Below are 19,097 nucleotides of genomic sequence, written 5' to 3'. Positions count from 1 at the left end.
ATCATAGACATTATATACATCTCATGATATACGATCAATAATGGTTGACCATTATATACAGAATTATGGATAGAAATTGTACTATGTCTCCAGGCTACAATTACTGCTACGATATAAAATTTCTTGTCCCGTCATATGTTATGCAACATACAGTATACTGAGCAATTTATTTATTGGAAGTAAAGTGCAGCGTATTTGTTCATTATTCTTTTTCTTATTTATTATATCTTATATGCCCATCTCGTATCATTGTTCTGTGAAGTGAGGATATTGCACATATTCACTAGCATATATTTTATGTACTGTAACATAAAATAAATGTAATCTTGTATGATTACCCCTTTAATACCTAGTATAAGTAGTAAGTCATCTCCTCTTTTTTTCATCCCTAATTATATGTCTAAACTTATCTAAAGAAGTGCACACATCCCTTCGATAAAATAATTATTATTATATCTTAAAACAATACATCTATAACAACCAAAAATTTTTCTTACATTCATTTCCCCAGTTTTTGAAAGGCAGTTTTATTCCTTGTTTATTGTTCTGGTACAAGTTCTAGTTCTTTGGTATAATTTTATTTCCATATTATTCAAATCAACTCATCACAATTATTTATCAATAATTTCCCCTCTTTTTCCCATATTATTTGCACTGTTGAAATTTCAATTATCATTAAAATTTTAACTTTTAGATTGACATCACCCCTAAATTGCTTGCTTTTCATTAATGAATTCTATCTCATTAAATTTCCATCCAAATACTATCTAATAATTTCTTCATTTGCTAGAATTTCCATATATTTTCTAAAGCAAGGCTAACTTAAACTAAGCAAAGATCTTTTTTTTTTTTACCCCAAAATTTAAATAATATTTTTAACAATAAAGGGGTATTTGCTTTTGTGCTATTACTTAAAAGTAACACTATATTTATATAAAGCATCGTATATCCAAATCATTCATTATTTCATTATATAACTACACAACAACTGTTAGTGATCCTATAAAAACTGTAATAACTATTTAATTTTAATTACTAATAGTATAACTACTACTACAGATAATAATAAGATTATACTTTTGAATATAACTTAACTATTATATTCATAATGTCACACAATACTAGTAAGTATAAACGATGCTCATTAGCTATTGAGTCACCAGTGGATTGTCCTTCTAATAATCCTTTGAATGCATTCTTAGTTTATTCTACTTCGAGTGAAACAGAAATGGGGAATAGTGCTAGTGCAAATGCTAGTGTTAATTCTAAACCAAATGCTGTAACTACATTTTATACATTGCACGACTCAGGATCAACGACGGAATCAACTTCTGATTTACATAAATCAAATTCAATGCCTAATATGACTCCTTCACCATTAAATGGGAAGCCACCCATCAGTAATAAATATAATTCAAGTCCAAATAACTTTATTGCTCCATCACCAACATTTAGAAGAAGAGTCTCATTATGCGATTTAAATAATTTTAATGATGAACTTCGTATAATTAATGATTCTAGAAAATCATCGATTGAAAGCATAAGTCTGGCAGGATCCAAAGCCACTGCCAGCACAAAATCAATGTCCAATTTATTGGGTTCAAGGGATAGCCTAAACAGTTCACACCAACATTATTTCAATCCTGATTTTAAATTTAATGGCAGTAGAGACAGCAATATGTCTATAGCAGAGTCAAAGACTTGTAGAAATCATCATAGACGGAATTCTATTGCCCTTAAATTTGAGAACCCTAAAGTTATTGATTAACTTAATTACTTTAAGACTCATAACATAATGCATTCCAATTTCACTTCATTAGCATATATTATTATATTTATTATTTATTATTATTCGTTTCTATTTAATCATTTCATTTTCGTTGTTATTTAGTGGACGTTTCCAGTGTCCCCTTTCATATTTTTACCGGATCTTCATAAATTTGTATATACCCTCAATAACATATTTGGAAAAAAAAGTTTTGCAGCTTTTTTCGTAGTTCTTTTAATCTCTCTCTATGATAATAGACCTACTATAACTATGACAATTCTACGACAATCAAAGAGTCTTTCAAGACTATTCTACACCGAACAAGACCCACCGTCAGTAAACTTAATTCCTAAACCAAAATTAACTAGATCATCTAGTTTTAAAAGCTTTCTAAGTCTAAAGAAACCTAAGAGCTCAACCAAATTAGCTGGCGTCAAACGTACTTCAAATGACGAATTTAATTATGAACATATTAGCAACAACTACTGTACTCCCAATTTTCAAGATGAATATATATCTAGAGTAATTTATGGTGAATCGCCAACCCATTCTTTCGAATCATTTCTTACAGACGAATCATTTCAAACTTCTTCAGTGATTGAAAAATATCAAGCTAATATAGATACGTATTATTCAATAACTCGCCATGATAGAGATATAGAAAATTCTAAACATGAAGGAGAAGAAGAAAAAGAACCGGATGATTATACATACAATCAGTTTTCAAATTATAACGATACATTAACTAAACATAGAGTCATAAATCAAACAAATAAGCGATTATTCCCAAGAATTTATGATGATTGCAGACGAAAGATCAGTTTAATTTGGCTGGAATGTGATTCTGTTCACCCCACTGTTAGAAGCAAAACAAGATACAATAATAATAATCCATTCGAAGCAGATACTGAATACAGTCATAGATTATTATATACATCTGTTCCAGATACCAAACAGTTAGATTATGTTACATCTGCTGCGGAATTATTCAAAAAGAGACTTACTATGAATCAACTACAGGATATGAATCAGGCAGTAGATAATAAAACTATAGACACTAATTCTCATATTGATATTATAACTACAACTAAATTAACACCTATACCACAACAAAGTAAACAATCCCAGTATCAACAGGACCATATCATTGTCAATTCTAACGATAGAAACATTTCTAATTCAAGAAAATCCGAATCACAAAATATCAAACCATCCCATACCACAACCCAAAAGCCCTTTAATATCTTTTTCAGTTTGTTTAGTCGTAAAATATTTAAATATTAAGTATTAAATATTAAATATTAAATATTAAATATTAAATATCAGTTGCAAAATCGAGTATATATTTTACCTTATTTGTTAGTCTTTGATATTTGATTTAAATCTTTTAATGAATAGTAATGTGAAGAAAATTCTTTAACTAGCTTTTCATCAACTAATAAACAATTTCTCATGTATTCTTTACTAGTAAGAACTAATTCATGATATAGTAATAATTTTGGAGGAGGTTTCAAACTATGAATTGAAGATGATGGATGAATATGACATGGTTGACCATCAGTTGACTTTAATTTTCGATAAGAATCACCCATCATTGAAAGTTTTACAACGTTTGGAAAATATCCAGCTATAATTGATTTCTGGATATAGAGGGGATTGAAACTATCAGATTTCTTGTTTAAGTTTATTCCCGATCTTTTACATAATTTTGTAAGTTGATCTTTAACATTTTTAACTCTTCGGAGTGTTTTATATTGGACATAATTATCTTGACACCATTGAGATGAAAAGTCTGTATCGACCCATTCATTCCATATGTTGAGTAATGTGAAATGATCACCTAGTTCATGATAGAATTTTTCATGTCTTCTATTGGCTTGATCTTGTTTATCTTTAGGTCTATAAAATAGTGTTGATGATTCACCAAGCATAGAAATTATAGTAATAACTTCATTAGTACATTCATATTTTTTACTGGTTAAAACACATTTAGAAAGCATAGGATCTATAGGAAATTCATTCATTTGTCTCCCTAATTTAGTTAATTGACCCTTAGAGTTAAGTGCACCCAATGAATATAATAATTCAAGTGATTTTATTATACTTTGATGAGATGGTGGATCCATAAAATCAAAATGAATAAGATCATTAACTCCAAGGGATAATAAAAGTAAAATTATTGATGATAAGTTAACCCTAAGAATTTCTGGAGTTGCATTTAATTCAAGTTCATTATAATATGACCATTTAGTAAATAATCGGAAACATTTTCCTGGACCAACTCTACCTGCTCTACCTGCTCTTTGATCTACTGATGCTCTTGAACATGGAACCACTACTAAACTTTCCATAGCTTGAACTGGATTATAAACATTCTGTTTAACATAACCAGGATCAATAACATAACTAATACCATCAATAGTAATAGAAGTTTCTGCAATATTAGTAGCTAAGATAACTTTCCGAGAATTTGGGGGAGTGGGTTCAAAGATTTTCTGTTGCATATCAGGAGGTAAATTTGCATAAATTGAACAAATCTGTAATTGATTGGGTAATGAAGTACCTAATTTCATAATGGATTCTTGTAAACTTTCTTCCATTGATTCAATCTCTTCTTGACCGGTTAGAAATACAAGAATATCTCCTGGTAATGGTTGGGTTAAATGAATTTGAAATATAGTCGTTATAGCAGCTTGTATATAATTAGCTTCTGGATTAGATGTATAATGTATAGTAACTGGGAATCTTCTTCCTGGTATATTTAAGATAGAAGCTCCATTGAAATATTTCGAAAACTTTTCAGCATTGATTGTTGCTGAAGCAATAATTAATTTTAGATCAGATCGAGTTTTGATAATATCTTTCAATAAGCTTAATAATATTTCTGTTGATAATGTTCTTTCATGAGCTTCATCGATCATGAGAGCTCCATATTTAGAAAGGGTTGGATCATTAAGAAACTCTCGTAATAACATACCATCTGTTAAATACTTTATAACAGTATCATCACCAGAATTATCATCAAATCTAATTGTATACCCAACTTCATGACCTAATTTAACATCCATTTCAGAAGCAACTCTATTAGCAACAGATGTAGCAGCTACTCGTCTTGGTTGTGTACACCCAATAATTAATTTTCGATTTAGACCATCTTTACTTGTTGAATAACCAGCTTCATGTAAATATTGAGGTAATTGTGTAGTCTTCCCACTCCCAGTTTCTCCAACAACTATAAGTACTTGATTTTTCGATATGGCATCAAGAAATTCTTCTCTATACTTATATACCGGTAGGGATTTCCTTACTTGATCCATTGAACTTATTTTAATATCTTTAACTGTAGGAGGAGGAGGAGGAGGAGGAGGAGGAGGTACAGGTTCATCATCACCTTTTAAAATATCATCTTCATTATCATTGTAATTAACAAATTGTGAATCATCAAATACATACTCATACTTGTCACTATCAGGCAAATTAACCTTATCAAGATTTGTAGGTAATACTCCTATTTGTTTGGCTTTATTAAATTGTTCTAATTCCCATTGATTATTATTAGTGGATTTGGTTCTACCTTTAGCATCAGATTCAATTTCACGTCTCTCATTTCTATAATTATTACGATGAAGAAGTTCATACTTTCGCTTCTTACTATTAGTCGATATATCTTCTTGATCTATATATTTATTACTAATATTTTCTTGTTTAGTCTTCGGTATTACTTCAGGTTGATGGTTCGGGTTAGTTTCGTCTTGAGTCGAGGTTTGACTATTGACTGGTTCTATGCCCAAAGGTGCCAACTCAATCTCTTCGTCAGATTCGGCTTCATCCTCAAACTTCCGTCTTCTTTTCCCTCTACCGGTCTGAATGGCCGACATTGTTTATTAGTACCGTCTAATTGACTTGTAAGTCCGAATTACATCGGTTCCGGAATTTTTCAACTACCGGATCATCACCAAAAAAAGTATCGCCCGAAGAAAATAATTTAAGCACTATCTCCAACCGGCAGTGATAAGACAAATAAAGTACTTTTATTACTGTTCTAATTCAGAACAAACAAAGCTCAACTATGAGTTCCGACCATTTATCCCCAAGTACTTCGAACTTATCGGTCAAAGTTCCTAAACCGAGGAGATTTAGTCGAATTGCTCCTGACAATGATTCATCTAGTTCATTCTTTAACTCATCGGATCAATTAATTGCATCTCCATTTATTGATACTATTAATGATGATTTAGATCATTCGAGTCATTTGAAAGACATTACACCCAATGATACTATTACCCTGACTACTGCTACAATACCTGCTAATACAAGTATATCTGAATCTTCAACTACTTCAAATGCAAATACCACTACTCCTCATCCCTCATATATTCCACCATGGACTGAACCTTATATTATTGGTATAGCAGGGAATTCAGGATCTGGTAAGACATCTATTGCTCAGAAAATCGTTCAAGAATTAAATCAACCTTGGACAGTTCTTTTATCATTTGATAACTTTTATAATCCCTTAACTGAAGAAGAACGGAAACAAGCATTTGAAAATAATTTTGATTTTGATACTCCAGAATCTCTTGATTTAGATTTGGTTATTGAAACAGTTAATTCACTTAAGAAAGGTCATAAAACAACTATCCCAGTATATTCATTTGAACATCATAATCGTACAGATAAGACCATTACTATTTATGGTGCTAATGTTATTATTATCGAAGGGATTTATTCATTATATGATCCACGATTATTAGATATGATGGATTTAAAAATTTATGTAGATACAGATCTTGATATTTGTTTGGCTAGACGTTTAACAAGAGATATTCTTTATAGAGGTAGAGATTTAGGAGGATGTCTTAAACAATGGGAAACTTTTGTTAAGCCTAATGCTGTCAAATATGTTAATCCAACCATGTATAATGCTGATTTAATTATTCCTCGTGGGTTAGATAATGTAATTGCTATCAATTTAATGATCAAACATATTGAGAAACAATTAATTCTTAAATCAAGTCAACATTTGAAATATTTACAGACTTTGGATATTAAAGTTATTGATTTAAAAGATTATAATTTAAAAATCTTACCTATAAATAATCAAACCCGAGGTATAAATTCGATTTTATTTGATGAAGAAACAGAAAGATCTGATTTTATCTTTTATTTCAATCGTATCAGTAATCTTATAATTGAAAAAGGGTTAGAGTTTATAAATAATTATGAACCAATTTTAGTTAATAATAATTATCATGGATTGAAATTAATTGATGATATTGTGGCGATTAGTATTATTCGATCTGGTGATTGTTTTATGCAATCGATTAAGAAAACATTTCCCGAAGTAAGTATTGGGAAATTACTTATTCAAAGTGATTCAAAGACTGGTGAACCTCAATTACATTATGATTCTATACCTAATGATATTGAGAATAAAAAGATTATGTTATTTGATTCACAACTTATAAGTGGAGCTGCAGCAATCATGGCGGTTCAAGTTTTATTAGATCATGGGTGTAAAGAAAAAGATATTATATTATGTTGTTATTTATCTACTGAATTAGGATTAAGAAGAATACTTAATGTTTTCCCTCATGTTAATATTGTTATAGGGAAACTTTCGAATATTGGAGAGAATACTAACAATTGGTATAATCCTGAAAAATGTAGAGATAGTGATTGGCCATTTAGAAATAGATATATAGACAGTTTATACTTTGGAACTGAATGAGAAATTAAAAATATCCATTTAATTTAATTATTGGAGCTCTTGTTACTGCAAATTTGTAGTGAATTGCAAAAAAACAAAACCAAAGTCGTGTGCATCTCAAATCAGACGGAAAAAAATGTTAAGAGTAGCGTACAGATGTGTGTAATAATGTGGATCAAATGTTTAGTATATCAGCCAATATATACAAGTACAACTTTTATAGATATGCTTGTACGAAGTATAAGTAAGATCCGACCCGGAGTTCAAGTTTATGTACGACGGAATATTCAGGTAATCCGGAAAAGGCATCCAAAATTACCTCCAGATGCAGATATTACCCTCATCCCATCCATTCTACAATCAGTGGAGAATGAAGCTAAACTAAGTAAAATAACATTTAAAGGTCATAAAAGGACTCAAGAAGAAGCTTTGGAATCCATTCTTCAAATTCTTGATGAAAGTGTTCGAGAAACTAATAGTAAAGTTATCAACAACGATCCAAGTACAGTTTTACTTCCTCGTATACTTCATACTCCATCTAAATTTAAAGAAGCTATGAAAAGTCGTAATGTTGAATACTTATCAAAATTTGCGAATGATTTTGGTAGAAGTATTATTGAAGTGGCAGTTTTACAAGTATTAAATTCTGAAGCAGTATATTTCAATTATCCTGAAATGCTTGATAATTTAGATGATGTAAGTAAATTCAGGAATACACTAATTGATGAATTGATTAAAAAGAAAAATCGTATAAAACTTAAAGGAGACGCTATAAAATTGAATGGTAAAACTAAGGAACTTAGTTGGTTTCAGAAAATAGCCAAATCCTTTGAAGAAGATATGAAATTTACTATGAAACAAATTATCGAAGTTCTTAAAACTGATATTATACCATCACAATTAGATAATGAAAATAGAGTTCAATTTTGGAATATACCACCTATGACTGTTCTGGATCTTGAAAAAGTTACTGAAAAGGTCTATTTCAGTGATTATACTACTGCAAAGGAAGATATATTTACTCTTAAATGGGTTAGATGTGGTCATGAGAGGTTATTATCAGATAGTACGGCATTACTTACATTTTGTGAAAACAATGAAAGAGTTTTATGGAGAAGTGTTGAAATAGCTCAAATGGCAAATCGTCTAAAAGTTACTGCTAGTAGTAAACGATTAGTTAATTTAATGCATTTATTTGAATTAGAAGGGAAACTTCAATTTGAAATTATGATGAAAAGAATTTTATTAAAAATTTATAATATTAAATTATCTAAAGATGGGCATGTTAAAGAAGAATATCAAGATCCTACTAAAGAAATTTTAGTATATAGGAAAAGACAATATTGGCAAGTTAGAGGATTAGAAGGTAAAGAAAAGAAAAGAAATAATGATAAAGACAATCATTATAATATGGATAACGTTACTCCTAATAAATTATATGATAAGATTGATGAAGAATTATTATTAAAAAGATTTATTGAAAATGATGATTTTCTTAATAGATTAAAGATTTCAGTAGCATTTAAATCTAAATTACATCATAGAATTAAAAATGGAAGATATATTATGGCAATTAATGCTAGTAGAAATCAATATAAAGGACTTAGTGATGAAGAAATTAAGAAGAAATTAATTGGATATTTCGATAGATTTTGGAGATATATATGTTTATATTATCCTACAGAAGGATATGCATGGATGCTTCTGTGTCTTTCTGAGGTTAGTAATACTAGATATAGAAGAAAAGTAGATCCTGATTTTAACTTTAAGCTCAATCAAGATTTGGTTGAATTAACAGTTTTAGATTATAAGAAAATGATTGAACAAATGTTAAATATTGGATTAAAAGATATGAAGAGTCGTACTAAGGTTAGAGAGAATATGGATTCTAGTGAACTCCATAATTTTATATTTGAGAGTATTGAAAGAATGAGACATGGATTCCCTAATTATCCAGGAGATGCACGTCCTGAGGATGAATAATTTATAAATTGTATATAGTTAATGAAATGCATACCATACCATACATTAGAATTAAATAGTTAAGAGTATGATAGCGCGAGGTAGGCCTTAGACAAGAGACAAAACGACAAAAAGAGACACCAATCAGAAAAAATCAAAATCAAAATCAAAATGGTTTGAGTAAAATTACTTACATAACCATTGTATGCAAAGTCTTAGTAGATGTAACCGCATTTTAATTTATTAAGTTAATTAGTTAATTAGTTATTTATGCAGTGCAGTTACCCGTCGTCTATCTTGCACAGCCGATCTGTAGCTCACGTGCAACTAATTCGGCCCATTTGGGTCTAGACCAGAAACACGCCATACATATGCAAGGGATGAAAAAAAAACACGCGTATAAACTAAATATTAAATGTAATATTGTAATATTATAATATTAAATATTATCATACTGTACAGTATAAGGGTGGGTGGTGTCGCGAGCTCGAAACTTTAATCAGGATTCAGTAAATAAGTATTCAGTATTAAGTAAAAATAGAATTGAAAAGGGAAAAAAAGGGCGAGAAAGGGCGAGTGAGAGTCGTGTGGAAACGTCCAAAACCAAAACCACCGATTTGTTTCTTTTGTTTTAAACTTTTTTATTTTTTTTTTTTTATTTACTATTACAAAATTATTCAAAATTTTTTTCGGTTAAAACATAAAGGAAAGACACCTATCCAGAACAAAGTAGTAGTTGAACTAGACTAAGTCAGAGGAGTGTTAGTAACGTTTGAAACTTCCATATATAATAACCAGTACATTCATTTATTCATCTGGGTAATATAATTAAGATATAATTTAACCCACTTTGATTTTTGTGACTGGAAACAATAGTGATCTGTAAACTAATCTTTGTTTACTCCTTCCATTCCTTACCTAAACAAAGAAATTTATCCATCCACTGATTGATTACATTCTTAATTAACTACAGTGTTTAATCCAATCCAATATTCATTATCACTTTCTTATCATCACCAATAAGTGATACTTGAATCCTTTTCTTCATCTACTATTGGAATACTATTACCCTTTTTTTAATAGAGTTCATTCTAGTCCTTCCTTTCGTTTTTGCTCAGGATATACTATTACATATCAATTAAATTAAAATTTATAAAATTAAAATTAAAATTAAAATTAATTCATTGATACTTTCATTCACTCCATTCCTTTCCATTCCTTACTATTCAATATACCCATACCCAAACCCATACCTTCATTAATCCCCCCTTTATATACATATAATAACTTATAACTCATAATTCATAACTCATAATGCTTTCATTGCTTCTACTTTCTTTATTAACTACATCAACCATAACAGTCAATGCTGATGGACTAGGCTGTTTTCTGTCACTTCCATCATCTGCTAAATCAGTAGGTAGTTATACTTATCAAACTCAATCATATTGTGCGGGTCAGTGTCAAGGTTATGCCTATGTTGCTGTTAAAAATGGTATTGATTGTTACTGTTTAAATTCACTTCCAAGTTCTAATTCAGTTAGTTCAAGTCAATGTAGTGTACCATGTGCTGGTTATGGTTCTGCTACTTGTGGTGGAGTAAATTCTTTTGAAGTATTTGCGGGTAATGGTAATTCCAATCCAGGAGTTGCTGAAACTGGTCCATCTTCAGGAGCTGCCTCTACTGCTTCCACCCAAACGACTACCAGTTCAACTGGAAATGGTCCATCTACAACTTCTAATCCAGCTACAAGTAGTTCTGCTGATTCTGATAATGAAACTGTTCAAGTTGTTACTAGTACTGCTACAAATGATAGTGGTGTTATTGTTTATAAAACCATTACTCAATCTACCTCTACTTCAAGTCCAACTTCTTCAGAGTCTTCAACTTCAAGTTCTGCATCACCTTCAACATCTGGTTCATCTTCTAATGATGATAAAAAGAAATCATCTAGTAAAGTTGGACCTATTGTAGGAGGAGTTATAGGAGGTTTAGTTGCCTTAAGTGCACTTATTGGAGGTATTTTCTGGTTTATTAAAAGAAGATATAGTGAAGATGATGATGATGATTATGATGAAGAGAAATTTTATGATAGTAATCCATCAGGTTTAGGTAGAAGAGGTGGTACTGGGAAAGGTACTCGTAGAAATAATAAAGATAGTGCACTTGATATGCCAATAATGAATCCATTTGTTCATCCAAATGATCAATTAGCTTCATCTGATCATAGTCAATCTACAGATGGTATGCCTACTAATGTAATTGCAACTAATAATCAAGCTTTAGTAGATCCAAGATTAAATCCTTCAATAATGGGTAGAAAAAGATTGAGTGAAGGATCTTTGGCTGATGAAACTGACTATTCTAGAAAAATATTACATGTTATTAATCCTGATTCGACCCTTAATTAACGTGATTAAATAGTCATTATGATCTGTCCATTCATTCTATTCCATTCACTCACTCACTCACTTTCACATAGCATTCTTTTTCTACTATTTTTATTCTTACTACTAATTCTTCATATTATTACTACTATTATTCTATTATTATTACTATTTACTGCTGTTTACTGCTGATATTTCAATTCAAGTTATGATTATTCTTACCCTTCTTATTTATTTATGACTCCCATACTTTATCTTTTTTATTTTATTTTATTTTATTTTATATTACTCTTTACTTTATTTTATTTTATTTTACTTTATTCTATTCTATTCTATTCTGGTCTTCTGTCTTTGTATAGTCTCACCCCTGGCGTATTCATATACTTGCTAATAATATATGTCTAAAATTGTTCCCCGGATATGTCGCACATTTCCCATTTGTTTTCCATTCCTATTTGCCATTTTCGCTCCCGCTGTCTCTTACAGAAAAAATGTCTCCCTCTCTGTCTCTCTGTCTCTGTCTCCCTGGCTCGATTTTGAAAATCACCATCATCCATCTGAAATCATTACTAACCCCAGTTTGTTTTATAGTACTTTTTTATTATTTATCATTCTATTACTTCTCTTACGACATTTATTTGTAATATACTATATTTATCAATTGGTTGTTTTATATTATAACATTTATCAATTGTTCGAGATAGTTTTTATTTTATTTCCGTTTATCACCTCACCTCACCCCACCGACCAGTTGACTTACTTCAGTTGATAAAATTATGACAAGACCAACAACTCCACTAACTTCTGGCCCAGGTGGTCAATCTCAGTGGCAATCTTCAAGTCATAAAGTTCCAGCGTATGAAAAGTCAATTCATGAAAAACTTATTGAAATTTATAATACGGTATTATCCCTTAAGAATAATCGAAATAAATATATTAATTCTAAACAAATTTATCAAATTTATGATGGATTTTTACTTTGGTTACATGAACTTAAAATTACTAGAAAGGATGAAGAATTAAAGGGTTTAAATCTTAATTTACCAAATAATAATGATTTTTTAATTGATGATATTTGGCAATTATTATCACTTTGTTTTGTAACTTGTGGATTAATTAAATTTGCTCCAGCAACTTATAGTTCATTAAGTACAGTTAATAAATTATTAGATCATTTAAAAGAAGGTCAAGTATATACTTATGAAGATTTAAAACCAATTAGAATAAGATTAGATGAAATTAAATCAATTATTGAACAAAAAAATGATGATGATGATTATGATGAAGATAATAATAATGGTGATTATCAAGAAGATCCAAGTAAATCTCATCATGATGAAGAAAATTTATTATTAAGAACTAAATTAAATAAATGTGAATTACTTTATAATTCTTTAGAATCTAATTTTAAGAATTTTCCTCGTGATTTAGAATTAATTTATAATAAATTAATATCTATTAGAAAAGTAATTTTAAATTATTTAACAGCAAATTCAACAGAATCTAATAATAAAAGTATACATAAAAAAGATCCAAAAATTATTAATAAAGTTAATCAATTAAAATCTGATTTAAAAGAAATTGAAAGTTTACGTGATATTAATGATGGGAAATTTCATTCAAAATTAGTTGAACCATCAAAACAACTTCAAAGTGATAATAAAATTCAACCAGTAATAAATGGATTAATTGATGATTGTAATAATTTATTACAAGATTTATTAATTCAAAATGAATCAACAAGTTTATCAATTGAATTATCTAAATTAAATATTAAAGATGATTTAGAAGTAGATGATTTAATTACTAATGAAGATAAAGAAAAATTAGATAATTTAAGTAATGTAAATTCAAAATTTGAATCAATTTATAATCAATTATCTGATTTAAAATTAAAATTAGAAAATTTATTAGTTACAAGAAGATGGACAATGAGAGAAACAGATTTATATAGTTATCAACAATTAATAAAATCAATTGATGAACAACGACTTTTATTAAATAATCAAATTACTGCCAATCAAGCTGATGATTCAAGTCCTTCAATAATTCAAGATAAATTAAATATTATAAATAATCATTTAAGAAAAAATCATACTTTAATATTATATTTATTAAGAAGATGTTATGGATTAATTTATAAATTATTAGAAAGTTCTGAACCAGTTAGTGAATCTTTACAACCAATTCATAATCAATTATCTACAGTTCGTAAATGTTTATTAGAAATTAAAAGAGTTGATGGTTTAAATAATTTACGAGAATTATATCCATTTCAATTTAAATTAGCATCACTTGATAATCTTCGTAATGATGGGAAATTTATTATAAATAATCAAATTCCTGAAGGTCAAGCAACACTTAATGCATTACTAGAAGAATGTTTTGATATAATTCATGAATTAAAAATTGAATTAGAAGAAAAGGAAGAATTAAGACATGAAAGAAAACAACGTCATCATCGTAAAAATACTAATGATGATGAACAAGATAATGAAAATGAAAATGATAATGATAATTCAAGAGTACATTCTCATCTGATATTATCTAATTTAAATTCTTCATCAGTTAATCAAAGTGTTACTGATTTAACTGATGATGAAGATATTAAATCTGATGATGAAGTTGAATTAAAGAGAAAAAGATATGTTGGATTTAATGAAGCTGATTATGATCAAGAATCAGAATCAGCTTATGGAGATGAAGATGAAGACTTTGATGATGATGACTATAACTTGAGTGATGACGAATATGAAGGAAATGATTACTATTAATTAACCAATTAACCAATTAAAATTCTTTCTCTATAACTATAACTATATATATACTTTCTACATAAATATCTTACATATATATATATATATACTAGTACTACTGCTATATACATTATATTGCCTATCCTCTACCTTCCTCTAGGAAAAAAGCTCCCTATATTTTCCTGGTGCGGGTAACATGCCTGGCTCCCTGGCTCCCTGTAGTAGACGAAAAAGAAATTCAGACGAGCCAGAAAAAATAGAGGCAAGGAGCAGTGTGGAATTCACTACTACAAATTGCCATCGACACTTCCACATCAATAACCATACTACCATAGTTAGTGGCGTATATTCCAGTACTACATTCTAGATTCTAGCTAGATACTTAAGAGTTGATAGATAGCATAAAATATAACATAATATAATATAATAAAGGAGTATAGCGTATATCATATACCACAGTAACATAATTTAAAAATCCTTTAAGTATGATATCAACTGGCTTTCATTGGGGGTCTAGTAGTCTACCAGTGACTGAAGATCATAAGCATAAATCAGGAAATGAAGATAATTCAAATCCTATTATAACTAGTACATCTGCATTAAATTCCATTCATAACACAGCAGGAACTGTGTCTGCATCATCTAAAACTATTCCTCGAAGTTTACCCCCTATGAATGATAAAAAGAGAAAATTTGATGATAAAGCTCCATCTCCAATCCCATCTACAACTAGTTCAAGAAAGTATCATGAATTACCAACAAATCGTAATAAAAAATCAAAAACTCCTCGTATTTTAGGTCAAGTATTACCAGTCCCTCGTCTTATTGAAGTTTTAGATCATAAATCTCTTCAATCACTTTTACAAAATTTAGTTGATTTACATCCTGAAATAAGTAATACTATTAATAATTTATCTCCAAAACCTTCAGTCAAAGATTCAATGGAATTATTACAAGTTAAATTTAATGATATAATTAATCATTTACCTTATAAATGTGATGAAGAAAGTGATTATTCTTATCTTCGTATAAAACCCCTCCTTAATGAATTTTTAAATTGTTTATCAGATTTCATATTAAATTTCTTACCACCCATAGAACATAATATTATTAATTCACTTAATTTTTTGCATTTTATAACTAATTTAATTCATAATTTACCTAATTTTACAAGTAATGAATTCCAATATACTAAGATGATGGCTTATGAACAAATTGCTAATACTTGGTTTATTGTTTTAACTCAAAATATTCAAGGTATAGAAATTGATGATTATATGTTACCTCCTGTATCTAATATACCAAGTACTGAATCAAATCAATTTGAAACTTCAAATGAATCCATTGAAAATTCCATAAAATTGGTGAAAATCATTGAAGAATTAGATTTATTACAAAAATTATCTAAACATAATGAATTAGCCCTTGATAAATTTAAAAATATCATTGAATTTTTAAAATTTGAAATCAATCAAGTTGAAACTTTCAATCATATTTATCAACAAACTGCTGATTCCTCAGCTTCTTCATCCACAAATGGTGTGTTTGGAGATTTGATTACAGTTGATTATTCAAATTTCTCAATTTCAGCTCGTACATCTCATTAATCGTCATTCTCTTTCTTTTAAATAGTTAGTCATAATTTGGTTTTATAGAATCAACATTTTTATTCTGTCTGGTTTAAAAACTTTCTTGCGTGTATTGGTGTTTTTTTTTTTTGCGGCCAGTTGCAAAATTCCTACCTAATTTCTTCTCTGTTATTCAAACTATTGAAGTATCCATCTTGGCGGCAATAAAGGTAATGACTCCTTCTTCATCTCCTGGTTCGAAACGTCATTCTATTATAAATGTATTCCCTCCATCATCATCTCTGGATGATACTTATCAGTATGAAGTAAGCTTTAGTAAGGCCACCATAAATTGGATTAAAGAGTTCCCATCTTGCTCTTACATATGTTATGATAATATCACTGAACCACTAGTACTATATAAAATGGCTAGAATAATGCTTCCTGATTCCGAATTTATAAATAAAGATAATGATTCAGTTTTCTTCTTGGAGGATCCTAGTGCTAGTGCTAATGATAATGATAATGATAATGACAATAGTCTAAGTCTTCAGATAAATCTTGTTCCAGATCATGTTAACGATGATTTAATTATCAAGCAATTAACTATACGACAATTTGGCTATTTAGAACAACTCATAAATCACCATGTTCAAACTTGTATCTCGTACAATGCTCTGCTTCAATCTCTTCTTCCATTTCCAGTGGATTCATTAAATTGGTTGAAATTTGGTATTCTTAAAGATCATAAGGAGTTATATAGATTCTGTCAGATGTTCCTTTTTATAGGATTATATACTTCTAAATTTTCCACTTTTGGTCCAACATATATTGAATTCCTTAATCAAAATGATCAATTCCTTCTAAAAAGCTATTTAAAAGTTTGTCAAGTGAATGAACTCAAACATCAACCCATTCAAGAAGTGGGTATTTATAATGAGGATGACATCTATGGTGATGATTATAGTGACATATCAGACTTGAGCGATATGAAACAATTCAATCTTACAAATAGAAATGAAGTAAGTAATGGAAATCAGGTTTACAATTCATTACAATTACAATATAATTCTACATTGATGATTTCTAAAAGTCAATTTGATGCTATTAAATGGGAGAATGCATTACTTGAAAAATTAATATACCAAATGAAATAAATATAAATATATATATATATACTACAAATACTACTTGAATCTTGATAAAGCAGGACCTAATAAATCTTTCTCTTCCGGTATACCTCTGTCTTGCTTGTACTTCTTTTGTCTTGCTTCCTTTTCCATCTTTAAATTTCTTTCTATTCTTAACTTTCTTTGATCAATAACATTTTGAGTCTTTTTACGTAAATGTTTTCTGAGTGAAGAATTCTTTCCTTTAACTTCTGGTTTGATTTCCATCTTATTTTCTTCACTTCCTTCAGTTATTTCACCTATTTGTCCAGGTTTTAATCTTATACTATTGGCTCTTTTATCTACTGTACCAATGACATTTGGATCTAATGATATAGTATCTGGAGATAATTTATTCATTAAAGCTCTAACTTCACCTTGTTGTCTTTGTTTAACTGATTCATATGGATTTAATTCTAAGGCATCATAATTAGCTTCACCAGCTCCTGGAATAACTAATGAACTAAACCCTTTAGAATGTCCTACTCCAAGAATATCTTCGAATGGAACAAATTTTGCTCTTTCAACTTTAGATGATGGTATTAAATGATTCATATATGGATCTGATTGTTTAGTTTTAAAAATATCCTTCCATACAGTTATATGAGGTCCCCAACTAACACTAAGTAATCCTGTATCAGATATATCTAATGATTTAGCTGGTGTAGGTGTATAATAATTATCTAATTCTTTAAATTTTCTTAAATCCCATACTTTAAGAGATTTATCGGCTCCACTTACAACCATATATTTACCTTCTCTATCAATGGCTATATCAGTAACTGGTCCTCTTGCTGATAACATTTTAGCTAATGGAGTTGACATATTTGGTGCCCATAAAGATACAGTACCATTTGAATGTCCAGCATGCATAACTGCATTCCATGGATTTTGTTTAAGAGCTTGAGTTGGACCTAATTTAGTTCTTAATTCAGATACTAAATTACCCGTTGATACATCATGAAATTTAATGAATCCAGTATTACCAGCTGTTACTAATAAGAAATGATATGGTAAAAAGTCAAGTAATGTGGAATCTATATGTTGTTTTAATCTATGCAATTCTGTTCCTTGATTATCATATATGAAAGTATACTTCTTTTGAGCTACAGCAAAATATTGATTATTATGTAAATATTTTACAGCATGAACCGTTTCATTAAGGAATAATTCACAATTCATAGCTCCCTTTCTCCAGTCTATTGATGCAACATGACCTTTAATTCCTCCTAATAAAAGATCTCGACCATTTCGACTATAATCAATTTGATATGGTCCTAATTTAGGTAAATTTAATTCAAACTTCTTATTGACTGTTTGTTCATCCAATACTTGTTCTATATCTTGTTGTTGAAATTTAAAGGTTTTTTCCATAGGAGAATCAGCCTCTAAGAACCCTGTTTCTTCAGTAAGAAGAAGATCAGTTCCTGCTGCTGATCTAAGGGCTTCCTTATATTGATTATCGAGTTTCTTTAAATTGGCATTTAGTTTCTTATCCTTTGAATATTTCCCCTTTTTCTTTTTAGCCACTCCACTATCACTTCGTTGGTACTTTTCTGTACCTGGTCTATCTATAGACCCCATTTTAGCAGGTGGTGCCATTTTGTACTATAGTATAATTTAAATTATTACTATACATTTGAATCAGTATCAGTATTAACTAAAGATTTTTTTTGAGACCATCTCCATCGCATACATAAAAATTTCAGGGGACTGCATACAGACACAGACCCAAACCATCACCAGAAAAATTACAGTGAGATGGTTGCATCAACA

At 29.4% G+C, this 19,097-nt stretch overlaps 11 protein-coding genes across 11 annotated transcripts; 9 read left to right on the top strand and 2 right to left on the bottom strand. All coding sequences in view use genetic code 12, as the record gives it.

Moving 5' to 3' along the window:
- Positions 1-1,108: 1,108 nt before the first annotated feature.
- Positions 1,109-1,768, top strand: RJT21DRAFT_114751 (uncharacterized protein; the record flags this gene model as incomplete). The annotated part of the gene is made up of 1 exon (XM_064880279.1): positions 1,109-1,768. The coding sequence occupies one exon, from the start codon at positions 1,109-1,111 to the stop codon at positions 1,766-1,768; it is 660 nt and encodes a 219-aa protein (XP_064737929.1).
- A 270-nt stretch (positions 1,769-2,038) lies between these two features.
- RJT21DRAFT_5412 (uncharacterized protein) lies at positions 2,039-3,052 on the top strand (the record flags this gene model as incomplete). The annotated part of the gene is made up of 1 exon (XM_064884989.1): positions 2,039-3,052. The coding sequence occupies one exon, from the start codon at positions 2,039-2,041 to the stop codon at positions 3,050-3,052; it is 1,014 nt and encodes a 337-aa protein (XP_064737928.1).
- Positions 3,053-3,086: 34 nt separating this feature from the next.
- RJT21DRAFT_42772 (DEAH-box RNA-dependent ATPase) lies at positions 3,087-5,758 on the bottom strand. The gene has a single exon (XM_064884526.1). The coding sequence runs from the start codon at positions 5,644-5,646 to the stop codon at positions 3,121-3,123; it is 2,526 nt and encodes an 841-aa protein (XP_064737927.1). The 5' UTR covers positions 5,647-5,758; the 3' UTR covers positions 3,087-3,120.
- A 79-nt stretch (positions 5,759-5,837) lies between these two features.
- URK1 (uridine kinase) lies at positions 5,838-7,499 on the top strand (the record flags this gene model as incomplete). Its single annotated transcript, XM_064885488.1, has 2 exons — positions 5,838-5,937; positions 6,028-7,499. 2 exons carry the CDS (start codon positions 5,838-5,840, stop codon positions 7,497-7,499), a joined length of 1,572 nt encoding a protein of 523 aa, XP_064737926.1.
- Positions 7,500-7,646: 147 nt separating this feature from the next.
- Positions 7,647-9,461, top strand: RJT21DRAFT_114747 (uncharacterized protein; the record flags this gene model as incomplete). The annotated part of the gene is made up of 1 exon (XM_064880278.1): positions 7,647-9,461. One exon carries the CDS (start codon positions 7,647-7,649, stop codon positions 9,459-9,461), a length of 1,815 nt encoding a protein of 604 aa, XP_064737925.1.
- A 1,293-nt stretch (positions 9,462-10,754) lies between these two features.
- WSC1 (Wsc1p) lies at positions 10,755-11,852 on the top strand (the record flags this gene model as incomplete). The annotated part of the gene is made up of 1 exon (XM_064880277.1): positions 10,755-11,852. One exon carries the CDS (start codon positions 10,755-10,757, stop codon positions 11,850-11,852), a length of 1,098 nt encoding a protein of 365 aa, XP_064737924.1.
- Positions 11,853-11,958: 106 nt separating this feature from the next.
- RJT21DRAFT_42769 (uncharacterized protein) lies at positions 11,959-12,283 on the top strand. Its single transcript, XM_064884525.1, has one exon. It carries the CDS (start codon positions 12,066-12,068, stop codon positions 12,231-12,233), a length of 168 nt encoding a protein of 55 aa, XP_064737923.1. The 5' UTR covers positions 11,959-12,065; the 3' UTR covers positions 12,234-12,283.
- A 73-nt stretch (positions 12,284-12,356) lies between these two features.
- On the top strand, positions 12,357-14,716 carry RJT21DRAFT_121218 (uncharacterized protein). The gene has a single exon (XM_064882026.1). It carries the CDS (start codon positions 12,605-12,607, stop codon positions 14,600-14,602), a length of 1,998 nt encoding a protein of 665 aa, XP_064737922.1. The 5' UTR covers positions 12,357-12,604; the 3' UTR covers positions 14,603-14,716.
- Positions 14,717-14,826: 110 nt separating this feature from the next.
- On the top strand, positions 14,827-16,271 carry RJT21DRAFT_121217 (uncharacterized protein). The gene has a single exon (XM_064882025.1). It carries the CDS (start codon positions 15,070-15,072, stop codon positions 16,189-16,191), a length of 1,122 nt encoding a protein of 373 aa, XP_064737921.1. The 5' UTR covers positions 14,827-15,069; the 3' UTR covers positions 16,192-16,271.
- A 114-nt stretch (positions 16,272-16,385) lies between these two features.
- RJT21DRAFT_5405 (uncharacterized protein) lies at positions 16,386-17,309 on the top strand (the record flags this gene model as incomplete). The annotated part of the gene is made up of 1 exon (XM_064884984.1): positions 16,386-17,309. The coding sequence occupies one exon, from the start codon at positions 16,386-16,388 to the stop codon at positions 17,307-17,309; it is 924 nt and encodes a 307-aa protein (XP_064737920.1).
- RJT21DRAFT_121216 (uncharacterized protein) lies at positions 17,229-19,035 on the bottom strand. The gene has a single exon (XM_064882024.1). The coding sequence runs from the start codon at positions 18,921-18,923 to the stop codon at positions 17,340-17,342; it is 1,584 nt and encodes a 527-aa protein (XP_064737919.1). The 5' UTR covers positions 18,924-19,035; the 3' UTR covers positions 17,229-17,339.
- Between the last annotated feature and the right edge of the window lie 62 nt (positions 19,036-19,097).

The sequence above is a fragment of the Scheffersomyces amazonensis genome (genome assembly GCF_036850825.1).
Source record: "Scheffersomyces amazonensis strain UFMG-HMD-26.3 chromosome Unknown RJT21scaffold_4, whole genome shotgun sequence".
NCBI classification, from domain to species: Eukaryota; Fungi; Ascomycota; class Pichiomycetes; order Serinales; family Debaryomycetaceae; genus Scheffersomyces; species Scheffersomyces amazonensis.
This window is presented reverse-complemented; position numbering and strand designations above follow the sequence as displayed.